This window comes from Natrix helvetica, assembly GCF_964273705.1.
Source record: "Natrix helvetica genome assembly, chromosome: 12".
Lineage (NCBI taxonomy): Eukaryota > Metazoa > Chordata > Lepidosauria > Squamata > Natricidae > Natrix > Natrix helvetica.
In genome coordinates, this window is record NC_138556.1 from 12,021,517 (window position 1) to 12,037,149 (window position 15,633).

Sequence of the window (15,633 nt, forward strand, 5' to 3'; positions counted from 1 at the left end):
TGTAATGGCTTTGTAATTAATGTAGTTTTTCACTGGCGTAGGCACTAGCAACATGATCGTTTTCTTACTTATCCAGAAGCCAATCCTTAATACCTAAGTGTCAAACCTTTCTTATACACAACACCATTGAGTCCAATATTTCTGTTGTTATCCAAGGCAATTGTTAAGTGAGTCCTGGCCCATTTATGACCTTTTTCTTTTTTTGCATGATTGTTAAGCGAATTACTGCAGTTAAGGCTTCAATTATTTCCCTGGCTATTTTTGTACCTGCTCGGCCAACAATCTTAGTAGCTGCAAAATTGAAGGTACATCCTTGTTCTTTGCAATGTGAGGTGACCAGTGAGAGTCCAGGCCTCCTCGTCTGACCATTCCTGCCATCTGGTCAAAGCATGAGCTTCATTTGCTCCTGAAGCTGACTAATAGGCCAAAATTTATTCTCCCAATGATTCAGTAATCTTGTATGATGTGAATCCCAAATACTCAAAGGAATAGGGAAGGCTTTAAATAACTCACTCAAAAATTTATAGGAAGTTTCTGGCCCCAAAACTCAATTTGGGAAATCAGATTACTTAAGAGACTTGGAAGGTCATTGAGGAGATTATGCCGATGTACCAATCAAAGGTATTTACGCAACCCCAAGGCATTAAAAAAAACAGCATCCTGACCTGTCTTGTTTTTTAACATGTTTATAGCATTACATTCCATTAAAAGGATGAAAACAAAGTGCAATGAAATTCCTTGCTTCCACCCCCCGCCCAGGCAGCTGTTTCTTTTCAACATCATACAATATGTTGGTGATTTACAGTAAAAACAACTGCCCTGAAATGACAAGTCTAATATCTGGATGATCCTATAACTTTTTTAAATTATTTTTTTTATTTTTAAACATAAAAGACAACATAAAAAATTCTCATCCATTACATACATACAGCATGTCGTTTGGTTACAAGCGTTTGTGCATCCATATTTTCAATTACGTATACAATCACAAATTTTCCATCTAATATAACTAGGTACCTAACTTTCATTGTACATCATATATTCAATTACGGTTAATATTTCTTTTTTTCAACGAACCTAATTCCCTTGCATTCTTGATTGTCTATTTAGTAACAATATACCTTTATGTAGTCACTTATCTCATCCTGAATATTTTCACAGTGTAAAAGAATTTAACAACTGTTTATGTTTATACATCACTACTTTCAATTATGCATAATCCCGCCAATCATCCATCAAGTATGCTTATGTTCATTGTTGCCCTTGTACATCATACATTCAAGCAAAAATGTAATTCCTTCATTTTTAAACAAAGTATTCTAAATACTCACTTCATATATATACCAGTCTTTCATTACTTCCTTATTAAACTATTTATCAACAACAAGATCTCTTTATAATATACATCACTACTTAGAGTTATGCATAATATCACCAATCATCTATCAAATGTACATAGATTCATTATTATCCTTATTCTTCATTTTAAAACAAAATATTCTAAATTATTCAATTCTTATATATGTCAGTCTTTCATTGTATCGTTATTAATCTATTTAACAACATAATTGCATTATCACTTATCTCCTTCAATTAAAACATAAATAAAACATTTTTCATTTCCAGGTTTTTTTGTCCAGCCACTGATAAAACAAATCCCACATCTTATAAAATTGCTCATCTTCTTGTTCTCTAATTTCAAATGTCAATTTAGTCATTTCAGCACGCTCCATTATCTTTTGAATAACTTCCTCCTGTTTTGGTATTGTTTCATTTTTCCAATTTTTTGCAAATACGATTCTAGCTGCTGTCAAAACGTTTACAATCAAATATCTCAAGTCTTTAATGTAAATTTCTGGTATGATTCCCAATAAAAAAATCTCTGGTTTAAGGTCAATGTGTTTGTGTATCATTTTCTCCAACCACATGTGAATTTTAGTCCAGTATCTTTTAGCTTCAATGCAAGTTCACCACATGTGGTAACATGAGCCCGGTGTCTGATGACATTTCCAACACTTTTCCGATATATTCTTGGAGACATCCTATCACTTTTCTATTTTTATTCTTATTTTGCATTCATAGGAATGTCTGCAAACATCTACTTGGTTTAGCATCGGCCCGCAAGGCAGTATATAAAAACAAAGCATTAAAAGCAAATTATGAAGAAACAGGTTTAAGAACCAAAATGTTTCAGGACTAAAAGGAGCAGAAATATGTTTTTCATCTCTATAATGAAAATTATTAACAGCAGGACAGCTTCAATATGCTTTTACTGGTACCAGAAAATTAGCTCAAATCAGGCCATGTTGTCTTCCCAGTTCCCCAAGAACTTTCTCAAAGTACCCCAAGAAGTCTCTCAACTTTCTGATCCTTTTTAAAATTTTAGTACAAATAATCCATCTTCCATTAAACAGTGTGTTGTCTGAGTAGAAGTGTTTGTGCAATAACAGTTAAAATTTACAATCATATTAATTATTTAATGTATTCTTAGCTTAATACCAATACATTAAATATCTGATACTTTACATCCTCATCTTAGTTTGCTTTATTAACTATTTTCTATATTTTACTTATCTACTTTTATTTCTAATTTTTATATTTATCCTCTAACCATCGATAAAATGTTTCCCATATTACATAATAACCAATTTGTTCTGTCTCTTTAATTGCCAGTGTTAATCTATTCATTTCTGCACATTCTAATATTTTTCTTATTATATTCTCCTCTGTGGGAATCTCTTCCCTTTTCCAGTTTTGTGCAAATACAATTCTAGCTGTGGATATTACATGAAGAATCAAATGTACATTTTCTTTACTATAAGTTCCTGGTAAGATCCCCAACAGGAATATTTCAGGTTTCAAGTCAATATGTTGTTGTATCATCTTTTCCACCCACGTGCATATTTTTATCCAATATTTTTTAGCTTCTACATATATGATAATATGAGCCGGCTGTCTGATGACATTTCTAACAGTTAGCTGATTTATCTTTAAACATCTTCGCCAATCTTGCCGGTGGCAAATGCCATCTGTAGAGCATCTTATACAAATTCTCTTTATATGCAGTTGACATTGTAATTTCTATATTTCTTTTTGATCCTTCTAACTTTTTTTTTCAACCAATTATTGTTTTGGGAAAATAATTTTAGGAATGACCATACCAGAAGAAGATGCTGAAGTGGGACAAGGCAGTAAATATTGCCTGGTGGCGATAGGAAGACTTCAGGTAAAAATACTTTTTGGTTACAAAAAGGCTTGCATATGTTAACTCTTGTGGCTTGCTTATTTATTTGTTTGTTTTAAATTATTATAAAAGCTATTCTCCAAAGCACCTGTGGGCAGGGCGAGAAGCAATGGATGGAAACTAATCAAGGAAAGAAGCAACCTAGAAATAAGGAGAAATTTCTAGACAATGAGAACAATTAATCAGTGGAACAACTTGCCTCCAGAAGTTGTGAATGCTCCAACAGTGGACATTTTAAAGAATAGATTGGACAACCATTTGTCTGAAATGGTATAGGGTTTCCTGCAAAAACAGCAGGTTGGACTAGAAGACCTCCAAAGTCCCTTCCAACTCTATTATTCTAGTCTAAATTATTGGACTTCAAATAACAACAGTAATCCCAGCTGAAATGTAAGGCCAATATAACAGATATATACTGTAACAATGCTACCAAATCTATCGCTAGCCGAATACATGTAAGATCTAAATGCTTCATTATGTATAAGTTAGGACAATGGATCACTTCTTGATGTCCAGAAGTGTTATCTTTCCTACCAAGAAATCTGTTTGGAGTCAAAACTCTAGTTCATCTACACTTAAGGTGGATAGTCTTCTCTCTGCTGTGTGTCACCTTATCTCAAAGATAAGAGACAAGACTGAAGTCAAAACAGGTTAGAATTAGAGTCTCTGTTTTTGGCACACTCTTGCTGGGCCTGCCTCTCTTTTTATGGCCGCCACTAAGAGAAGGGGCCCAGGAGCTAGGGTTTGTAGGAGCAGCTTCTGTGAGGCCGTTTCGTGTGGATGGCAGGTGCATGCAGGGTGCATGGGGCATGTTCCCCCTTCCCCCCCAAAAAACCTGCATATGCATTTACATATTTTAGGGGTAGCTTATTTTGAGTTCATGCACTCAAAAGCCCGATTGGGCTTATTATCTGGGGAGGTTTTATTTTCGGGAAAACAGGATACATTGGTTTTTCCTGGATACTGTTAAAGGTAGATATGCTCACATGAAGTCCTTGACGCTGGAAGTATGCTTTGGAGTCTTCATTCTCGTTTGGTTTTCTATGTCCCCGACTTCCTTGAAGAGGCAAAGTGTGGTCTTGGCACTTTGGACGTCTTTATGCCTTAAGTACGAAAGCCAAACATTACTTAGGGGTTGCAGAAATGGGGAGAGGAAGAACACATAATCTGCTAATGGTGCAACTGTCAAAATAAGACTGCGGTTCCGAAGGATTATTCGCCATATGTAGAGAACCAAAACGCTTTGGCCCACGCCATGCTGGGAGGTCAACAGCTAGGGAAACGTCACCGCAAAGAAATCAGGAAGAGCGTACATGATAAACTCTTCTCTCCCCGGGAAGTACATAATCCAGCTGGAAGCCCAAGCCCTTCTCCTTCGTTAGGGTGAACTGGTTGACCCGGGTTCAGTTCTCAGGGAGAACATTGAGCACGGTGGGACGTGCTTCTTTGCTTGAGAATTGCATCTGGCACATTGTGGGGTCGAGAGAAGAGTTGACACGAGAGCAGTCTGGTTTAGAGCCCATTTCGTCATAATATCCTCCGTGCTCGCATGGCTTTCTCGGCTATTATTATTATTATTATTATTATTATTATTATTATTATTATTATTATTATTATTATTATTTCTTTGCACTTCTAGACCGCCCCCTCTCCCAAAAGTGACTCGGGGCGGTGTACAGTCCACACAGCTAGCCAAGATCTCGCTCCCTGCTGCCAAAAAGTTGGGCTGCTGCTGAAAAACTCTTTATAATAGGTGCTCCTTTCTAATCTAACCCCCCAATGACCCTATTCCTCTGCAGCAGTTTTCTGGGAAATTCTCGATCCTGTTTGCAGGTGCGTTCAGGCAGTTTGGGGTCTGCTTTTCAGCAAAATTATTTGCACTGAATGGAGTCCTTAGCATTTTTAATCTTTTGCTTCCGGTGTTCTGGTGGTTTTGAGTATTTTCAAGAAGGTTGTTTGGAAACACAGACTGGCCTTTCAAAATATTATTTAATGGTCTTGGATGCCAGACCTTCCTTTGTCCTCTCTGATTGCTTGAATGATTGTTCTAAAGGTGGGATCCAATTTTTCTTTTACTATTGGTTCTGTGGGTGTGGCTTTGTGGATGTGGCATGGCTTTGTGGGCGTGGCAGGGGAAGGATCTGCAAAATCCCCATTCCCTCCCCACCCCACTAACCTGCTTTCCAGTTCCGTCCTCCTGTTCAGGGCAGCAAAAGAAGATCAGCTGGGAGGCAGTGGGGGCGTGGCCAGCCTATTTGCCGGTTCTCCGAACTACTCAAAATTTCTGCTACCGGTTCTCCAGAACCTTTCAGAAATGACTGAATACCACCTCTGGATGGTTCCCATTTGAGATCCATAACCATTCGATCTTCTTTTGAATGTTGCCTCCAGTTATAAACCGTTATGCCGTTTTCTTTCACAAGCGCCAATAAAATCCTTTCTTACAAACTGTATTTTGATGACTTCCCCCCACCCCCACCCCCTGCCATTTTTATGGAATAAAGCATGTGTAAATTATTTTTCTCAGGTGACCAGTTCGCCGGTGTGCATGGATATGAATGGAATGTCAGTCCCCACAGAATTCTTATCCAGGCATAGCTCAGATGGAATAATTACCTTTGTGGATCCAAGATGCATCAGTGTTATTGGCTATCAGCCACAGGTCTGTCCGTTCTTTTTGCCTAAGTCGCCGAATATTCAGAGTTTGCCTCTGAATATTTTTTTAAAGAGATCCAGCGCTAGAAATGGAGGGCTGGGCTCTCAAGAGAGGGAGGGAGGGAGGGAGGGAGGGAAGGAAGGAAGGAAGGAAGGAAGGAAGGAAGGAAGGAAGGAAGGAAGGAAGGAAGGAAGGAAAGAAGGAAGGAAGAAAGGAAGGAACTTTTAACTTAACTTTTTAACTTTTATTTGATTTCTAGACCGCCCCTCTCCCAGAAGGGACTCGGGGCGGTGTGGAAGGAAGGAAGAAAGATTGAGCCTTAAATGTCTTAAATAACATTCCCTTTTCATTAAATCATGTATCTTCTATAAATATATATCTTACGTTAGTCTTATTGGCTCTTTTCCATGCAAAAAGTGAAAATTTCAAATGTAAAGTGAAAAACTGTGGTTGATTCAGTTGCGTGGTAGATACATTGAGCCTGGGAGCATCTGAACATCATTATCCTTATCTCTGGTATGGTTTTGTAAGTCACGTCTTAAGACGCTGTAGTCATCTGACAGATTTGCAAACAAATTATTGCAGTTTTACTTATTTTTTTTTTCTATAAGTAGCACTAAAAATTATTTTAAAAAATTCATTGTTAGTAAACTATTCCTCTGGCAAATTGTAACATTTTTTAAAAACTGGTGTGGTTTTTTTTTCCCTCCTTTTATGGTTTGCTTACCAGGATCTTTTGGGGAAAGATATTTTAGAATTCTGCCATCCAGAAGATCAAAGCCATTTAAGAGAAAGTTTCCAGCAGGTAATGTCCTTTTTATTCATACAGCCTCTTTGTATCCTTCATCCCAATGCGAAATCAGGCATAAGATAATAATAGCAGGCAAATATGTAATAGAGCATAAATAATTATTTTTAATGTAAAAGAATTTTAGTTTGTTAATCTTGAGTTCATTAGTAACCCCACACTTGCTGCATGCAGTATAAAAAAAATGTTGAACACTGGAAAGAACACAGAGAAGAGCAACAAGAATGATTAGGGAGCTGGAGGCTAAAGGATACAAAGAACAGTTAGAGGAATTAGCTATGTCTAGTCTAATGAAAAAAGGGACGCAGTGGCTCAGTGGCTAAGATGCTGCGCTTGTCGATCAGAAAGGTCGGCAGTCGAGTGGTTCGAATCCCTAGCACCACATAACGGAGTGAGCTCCCGTTACTTGTCCCAGCTTCTGCCAACCTAGCGGTTGGAAAGCACATAAAAAGTAGAAAAATGGGAACCACCTTGGTGGGAAGGTAATGGCGCTCCATGCACCTTCTGTGTTTAGTCATGTCGGCCACATGACCATGGAGATGTCATTGGACAGTGCTGGCTCTTCGGCTTAGAAACAGATGAGCACCGCCCCCTAGAGTTGGGAATGATTAGCACACATGTGCAAGGGGACCTTTACCTTACCTAATGAAAGAAGGACCAGGGGAGATATAATAGCAGTGTTCCAATACTTGAGGGGCTCCTACAAAGAGGTCAAACTATTTTTCGAAAGCACCAGAAGACAAGAAATGATGGATGGAAACTAACCAAGGAGAGAAGCAACCTAGAACTAAGGAGAAATTTCCTAACGGTGAGAGCAATTAACCAATGGAATAGCTTGCCTTCAGAAGTTGTGGGTGCTTCATCACTGGAGGCCTTTAAGAACAAACTGGACAACCACTTGTCCAAAATAGCATAGGATCTTCTGCTCAAGCAGGGGGTTGGACTAAAAGACCTCCAAGGTCCCTTCCAACTGTTATTCTATGTTCTACATATGCTCTTTGTGCTCATGTCGAATCCTAGAACTATACGGAAGCACAAAATTAGATTCTCTAATACTCCCCTAAGTTGCTCATTGCATGCAGAAATTCTGTAACAAATCATAATTTGAATGCAAAGTATCCGAATAGCGTTCTGTTTATTTTGCACGTTAGAACTTTTAAGCCCAGGTTTTTTTTAGTTGTAAAAATGTGTTCAATACACCATCCCTACTTGTTCACCTTTCATCTCATGTTTAACAATACCAAAGCTATTAAAATGCCTGCAACCCCCGCAGTCCAAGCCAGCGAATGCTACGCTGCCAATTTCGACTCTCTTAAGCTGTCAAGTCATGCATTTGGAAAATCTCAATCGATGATTTATAGATAACGGATTATTTTTAAACTTTCTTACAACTGGTAGTAATAAATACCTAGCTCCCCAAAATTATTTTAACTCGGCAAATAATTCAAACCCAAGAGCTCAAGAGCATGTGGAACCAATTCTACCATCGTTTCAGAGGAGAATTTGGAATTTGTGTCACGCTAAGACAAATCGATTTTGATTTATCCAGCGTGCCTTTTGACAAATTGCTTTGGCGGGTTACCAGGCCCTCATTCCAGCTGCTTTCCTTGCCATATTTAGTTGCAGGTTAGATCGCTTTGGTCCTTGCCTGAAACTCAACACTTGCTTGTTTTCCTACTGAAAGGCTGAATATTAATGGGCTACTGCACAAGTTCCTTGACTTGCCTCCAGCTTGTAACTTATCCACTGTAAAATAAGAAAAACAATGTTCTGTAGTGACACAGCATATTTAAGGTATTTGCTGACAAAAGAAGAGATACACACTTGCTGTATCTCTTCTAAGATAGCACTACCTATAGTAGAAATACTACTACAAGTAGAGCTTGACTAAACAGCCACAACTAAGCCCAAAATGTCCTAATGTGACCTTCTTAAAAGTCACATCGAAGGATAAAAGCCGCTAACCTCATCAGGTGAGGATCTCCCTGCCAGGGGTGGGCTTCAAAATTTTTAGCAAGGGGTTCGCTGCCCAGTTGCTGGGAGGGCGTGACCATGGTGGGCATGGCCTAGTCGGCCTCCTGCACCATGGCTGGGGGGGTGTTGCCCTCCCCAGGCTCCGGAGGCTTTGTTCAAGCCTCCGGGAGGGCGAAAATGGTTTCCCCAGGCTCCGGAGGCCCTCTGGAGGCTGGAAACTCCTAAACCTCCAGCAGAGCTGTTTTTTGCCCTCCACGAGCCTCTGCGTGCACCCTGCACTTGCCTGCATCCAAAATGGGCCGCGTGGGGACTCCTGGGAGGGGAGGGAAGGGATGGGTGGGGCCAGCCAGCAGTGGGATTTGGGGGTTCTCCGGACTATACAGAATCTTAGCTAGAGGTTCTCCCAAACCCCTGCAAACCCCCAGCAGCCCATCACTGCTCCCTTGCTTATAAAGGAAGCTTTTGAAGGTGGTTTATTTTGCTATTCTGTAAACTTCCTCTCCTTTTCCTTCATCTTTACAATGATTCTGCAGGTGGTGAAGCTGAAAGGCCAAGTGCTCTCCGTGATGTATCGCTTTCGTACCAAGAACCGGGAATGGATGTTAATCAGGACTAGCAGCTTTACATTTCAGAACCCCTATTCGGATGAGATTGAGTATATCATCTGCACCAACACGAATGTCAAGTGCGTCCTTTAAACGCTAAGGAATGCCTTCCTTTCTCAAAAGCCGTTTTGTTTTAGAATGAGGGCTTCATTTTCATGTTACCTTCTCTGTGTGTGTGTGTTTGTGTGTCTGTGTGTGTTTTGAGCACAAAATTACACAACGGATCCTAAGAATTACTGTGCACGTAGACAGGAGTGTCACAGTGGTGGGATTCAAAAAATTTTAACTACTGGTTCTGTGGATGTGGCTTGGTGGGCATGGCAGGGGAAGGGTACTGTAAAATCTCCATTCCCTCCCCACTCCAGGGGAAGTTTACTACAAAATCCCCATTCCCTCTTGATCAGCTGGGATTCAGGAATCAGAGAATAGATGGGGATGGGGCCAGTCAGAGGTGGTATTTACCGATTCTCCAAACTACCCAAAATTTCTGCTACCAGTTCTCCTGAACTGGTCAGAACCTGCTGAATACCACCTCTGGAGTGTCTGCTTGGGGTGGGGTAAGGGGGGAATAAAAACAATCAAAGTAGCAGGTCCAACTACGCAACCATGTCGAGACCTCGTGAGTGTTGCATGACTACATGGGTTGGCTGCCTTCTTGACTTTTTTTTTCACCTGTATTACAAGAGTGAGTTTGTTTGTGTTTGTTCGAACACAACATAGCAATAAACTCTGGCTTGTTGTTGACTGGATTCCCCTGGATCTCTGTGCTTAAAAGTGTGCTGGACCCAGGAATTTAGTTTGGAGATATTATCTTGATCCGCAATTGTGAACAGATACTCCGCACCTGCTAACCCAAGGGTGTCTAACTCACATCGTCATGGCGGCGTCACTTGATGTATCGGGACTTTTTCCCCCTTCGCTAAACCGGAGTGTGGACATGGTCAGCACATGACACATCCGGGAATTTGACAGCCCTGTCCTAATCCCAAAACCATCCCAAAGGTGTTTTTTTCCAAAGGCAACTGGACTTTCTTGGGTTTTTCCCCTTGAACCCGTTTTGTTTCTCATCCAAGAAGCTGCTTCACTGAGATGCGAAACATTTTCAAGGAAAAAAACCAGAAAGTCCAGTTGCCTTTTGAAAAAAAACAACAACTTTGGGACACCCTGACCTGGATGATTGAGAATATCCATCAACATCTCCTTGCCTTTTTATATCTGGTGAATTAGGGAAGAATCTGCCTGTAACTTCTCTTCCAAATGTTATCTCATTGCTATGGACCTAAAAAAGGTTTCAGCCCCCTTTCCCTATCTCTATCAAGGCCATCTTCCTTATTCCCTACACAATCATATCTGGACTTGACAGTTAAGCCTGGTTAATACTTAGGTCACTGATGGCGAACCTTTTCGGCACTGAGTGCCCAAACCAGAATGGGCATGCATTGTGTGTGTACATGCGCCGGAGTGCCAAAAAACCAAATATCATCTGGCTGGTGCATACATGCCTGTTTTTGGGGCGGTTTTTGGACATTTTCAGGCTGTTTGGGGGCCATTTTCAGGCTGTGTTTTATGCTGTTTTCATGCTGGTTTTTTGTGCTTTGGTGCCCACAAAAACCAGCTGGCCGCTCTGGCACCCGTGAAGAAAAATGGTCCGGAAAATGGCCAACAAAAGGGCTGAAAAACGGCCTGTTGTTTGGTAGTTTTTCGGGCCATTTTCAGGAGGTTTTCCAGCACTCTGGTGCCCATGTAGACCAGCTGGTGGCATGCCAGAAACCAGAAGAGCAGCTGGCGATGGCGCACGTGCCCACAGAGAGGGCTCTGCGTGCCATCTCTGGGACACATGCCATAGCTTCCCCATCCCGGACCTAGGTGAAACATCTCCAGGAAAGTGAAAAGCTTCAATGGGGAAATTGAAACAGACACTCTGGAAGACAGCAGAGCAAACTCCTTTCATACAATTGCCAAGAAAAAATCATGGGTATGGTTTCTAGGGACAAACTTGACTTGAAGGAGACTTGACTCCCGTTATGTCTAGGAACGCCTGGGATTTGCCAAGGCAAAATATCATTTGGAAAAATAAAAATGGCAATTGGCCACTCTTCAGTTATTTGTTAGGAAAAAAAGGACAGAATGAAACCATGATTCTAGAGGCCCTTGCTTTGTTTTCTTTCTCCAGGATCAGTTTAGGCAACTGACTTTGTTCCACAGAGCTACTATGGAGCTCTTTGGAAAACTTCTCAAAATTCTAGAGGATGGATGGCCCAATTTGGACCCCCAAAAACTTGGTTTGGTTCTCTTGGTTTGGGAAGATCTAGAAGCTGTTTTGAAAATGCTTGATTTTTCAAGAGAACCTAAAGGGGAAATATTAATTTTATTCCTATCAAAATTCAAAAACAAATATTTCAGCCTCCCAAAGACCTAAAATTTTGTGGCATAAGCTTACAATGCCTGATGAGTGAACGGTGATGGTGTGTGTGATTAGGAAGTGTGAGATATGGAAACAATATTTCTTTGGTTTGAAAACACATTTTTATAATATGGGAAAGATTTTGTGCTCTGTGTTACCTTCTCTGGGGGATCTTGAGAAAATCTAGGTCTCTTTGTAGCTTTAACATAGCAATAGCAATAACATTTAGACTTATATACCACTTTACAGTGCTTTACAGCCCTCTCTAAGTGGTTTACAGAGTCAGCCTCTTGTCCCCAATAATTTAGGTCCTCGTTTTACCCAACGTGGAAGGATGCACGGCGGAGTCAACCTTGAGCCAGTAAGGATCGAACTACTGGCAGTCGGCAGAATTAGCCTGCAGTACTGCATTCTAACCACTGCGCCACCATAGCTCTTCAATATATAAATAGGACCTTGTTTAAAATCTCAATTTTATCTGACAGTAATCGTGTGACCCACAAGGAACAGGATTTCCTTGGGGTTGCCCCTATAGAATAAAAAATTATTCACGTGGAAATGACTAATCAAAGTCATATATTTCATCAGTTTGAAGGTAGATGGTTCAGCCTTGTGGCTTTCTCTTCTCCATTTCTCCTAAAACTTATTTGTTTCACTTTTTTTCCCACCACGTTTGAGGGCCTGCAGTTAGAACAACACACACACTTCTCCAGAATGCTATTCTAATGTTTTGTTGATACGATCGGTAGATTATCTTGGCGTTGACTCTGGTCCAAAGAGGAACCAAAACATGGATAATGAATAAATGTCTATTCTGCACGGTCAGATGGTAGAGGCAGGAGGATCTATGGCTCATAAACAAACTTCTGTTCAGCCAGAAGTCTTTAGGCCGACCTAAAAATAAAAAAGTCATTTATTTGGGCCAATAAATTACTTATGTTGACACTGAGCAAGGAATTTTCCCTTTCAAGGTTGCATCTATAGCATTGCACTTGAAAAGAAATTGAATGTTTAATCCTTCTTGGGATTCTGTCATATTTATCCTCAGTTGACTTAGCAAAACAAGGTAGGCGTCCTTCCCTAATATGGGGGTAGGCTGCTATGGACTAATGCCTTACGGCTGCTCTTTTCTAATGGAGCCATAAATTGTGTGAGAAAGCCCTTTTAGCTAGTTTGAGAAAGCTGCAGTACATCTGTAGCATTCTAAATAGCCGAAGGAGCTAGAGATACCATTCGTTGATTACAGTTTTACAGACTCTTTAAAAACTTTTAGAAACAATCTGGATCTGAGCTAAGTGGATCAGAAGGGAAGCTAAGTGTCATTGGTGGAATTGTTCAAAATGTCCACGTTCCAAGTAACATTACCAACGAAAAGAAGACTTGGAGGTTTGAGGTTCCTCAAAATTCCATTTTATTAGAGATGCCATATTGGCACATCTGGGAAAAACCAAATCTGAAAGCTTCCAGGTTTTCCCCACCCAAAGGAAAGTCCAAGACCCTGCCCAGAACACACATATTCATCCCATGGTCCAATCAGGTACCGTCCCAACTGGAGATGCCTCCTAGTCACACCATTCCAGTTGTAAGGCAAGATGTCCTTGAGAAAGGAATGTTATTTTAACTATATCTCTCCCATACTCCATAAAGCCCCCTGTAAGGCAATTATGCTCCCTGCTCAGGAGTGGGATTCAATTTTTTTTTACTACTGCTTCTGTGGGCATGGTGTAGTTTGGTGGGCATAGCAGGAGAAGGATACTGTAAAATCTCCATTCCCTCTCCACTCCAGTGGAAGGATACTGCAAAATCCCCACTCCAGGGGAAGGATACTGCAAAATCCCCATTCCCTCCCCACTCCAGGGGAAGGATTTTGTAGAATCTCCATTCCCTCCCCACTCCAGGGGAAGGATTTTGTAGAATCTCCATTCCCATCCCACTCCAGGGGAAGGATACTGCAAAATCCCCATTCCCTCCACAGTCCAGGGGAAGGATACTGCAAAATCCCCATTCCCTCCCCACTCCAGTGGAAGGATTTTGTAGAATCTCCATTCCCATCCCACTTCAGGGGAAGGATACTGCAAAATCTCCATTCCCTCCCAGAGAATAGACGGAGGCAGGGCCAGTCAGAGGTGGTATTTACCAGTTCTCCGAACTACTCAAAATTTTCACTACCAGTTCACTAGAACCGGTCAGAACCTGCTGAATACCACCTCTGTCCCTGCTAGATAACCCACATTTTTCATTCTCCCTAAGGTTCTGCGATGTGAAAGGTATTGTGAAAAAAAAATTAAGATAGTGTCCTTTGATGAAGGAATGTCATTGAAAGAAGTAGTTAAGATCTGTTAATTGCTGGACCTGATTTTACAGTGGAGCCCACTCCAATGGTAATTAGAAATTGATTGGAGTTGTAAGGCTTTATCCTTTCCATAATTTTAATGTATAGTAAGTCGAATGACGTTTCAATAGTTAGCTAATGAGGTTTTTCCAATGAAACACTATCCGTCAGAGAGGGAGAATAAAGATAGAAACATTTCTCAAATAGATTATTCCTGTTTGGGGTAATCGGGCTTGTCTCCTGTAGCTGCACCATCTGCATTAATCCAAGAGCAAACTTTTCAGACTGCATAGGTCTTTATAAGTCAAAAAAAATAGTCAAAATAACTACAGTTCAAACTACTTCAGATTGTATAAATAGAAGGCAGGGCTAGATATCACTCCAGAAGTATGAAGGTGTGAACAAGAAACAAAAGAGACTTGATATATATGAAGCTATTTAGGGTTGGGTTTGGTTTTTAAATAGAGAGCTATAAGAACACTGGTAGCTATCCTCAGAATTGTGTTTATTTGATACTGACACTTGGCTTGAGGCCATCAGCTTTCCAAATCTGGTTTCTGCGTGGAAAAACAACTAAATGCTAAGTTCAAATGTTCATGTTTCTTCCCTGCAAAAGTTTGTTTTGGGCACAGTCACCCAAGCTCAGAAGTAAAACATTGGCGTTTAACATCTCTTTGTGTGTTGAAAAGGAGAATCTGCAGTATTCGTCTTCCTACATACACACAACCTTTCCAGGGTCTATTAGTTTTGAAACTGAGCAGCTGTCCTGTTTCTTCCCTTTGCGTTTCCTCCCACACAAAAAGAGATCCTTTCAGTATTTGGGGATGGTTCTAAGTGCTAACAGTCAACATTGGGTCAGAAATGCAGTGAAGGAAGGATATCTATGGCGTTTGTGTGTAACAAGGGAATGGCCTGCATTTGTTGAAAGGCCAAAAGTTCCGCTAGACTTTGTACTTAGTCTTCAAACAGTGACGTGCGGTGAGGTTTATGGCTGGTGAGGCACTGACGTCATCACAATCAGATTTACAAACATTAAAATCCTACAAATTATCTTATCCAATATTTGATTGGCAGCAGTTAACGGGTTATGTTTAAAGTCTCCTATCGGCATTCTTCACATATACTGTAGCACACGAAAAAGCACATTTAATTGGAAAAAAAAGTTGAAGTTATTATGGGTCTTACCTTTACTTATAAATGAAGTCCATCCATCGCTCCATCTGAACAAAAGCATTTATAACTTGTTGGTAGGATTTTTCATTGTCTTCTTTTAGTTTTAAAAGTCTCTCTGTCTCGATGGCGATCACAGCCAGGGAAGAAAGTTGTCCTTGATGTCGTCACGCCACTGAGTCACAGGAAGAACGAGCACCCTCTACTATGAGGCAGGAGAATTGCGTGCCTCACCGAGTCTGACTTTTTAGGCGTTTTATGTTAACTCTGTCTGATAAAAGTTAGACACCACCCCCTAGAGTCGGGAACGACTAGCACATATGTGCGAGGGGAACCTTTACCTTTAGATATGTTGTGGAAAACAAGGGGGGGAAGCGAGACTGTGCCATTTTGATCTCCTTGGATATATGAGTGATAAAAAATTTTTTCAGAGTTGCCTT

The 15,633-nt window shown here is 40.6% G+C and overlaps 1 protein-coding gene across 2 annotated transcripts in view; it reads left to right on the top strand.

The window, feature by feature from the left end:
* Positions 1–15,633, top strand: part of ARNT2 (aryl hydrocarbon receptor nuclear translocator 2) — a 102,410-nt gene that overhangs the window by 66,154 nt on the left and 20,623 nt on the right. For both annotated transcript variants that reach the window (XM_081964738.1, XM_081964737.1), the window contains 4 exons: positions 3,150–3,226; positions 5,772–5,906; positions 6,631–6,705; positions 9,216–9,367. In XM_081964738.1, coding sequence (XP_081820864.1) covers positions 3,150–3,226; positions 5,772–5,906; positions 6,631–6,705; positions 9,216–9,367 — 439 coding nt within the window. The remainder of the gene's footprint in view (positions 1–3,149; positions 3,227–5,771; positions 5,907–6,630; positions 6,706–9,215; positions 9,368–15,633) is intronic.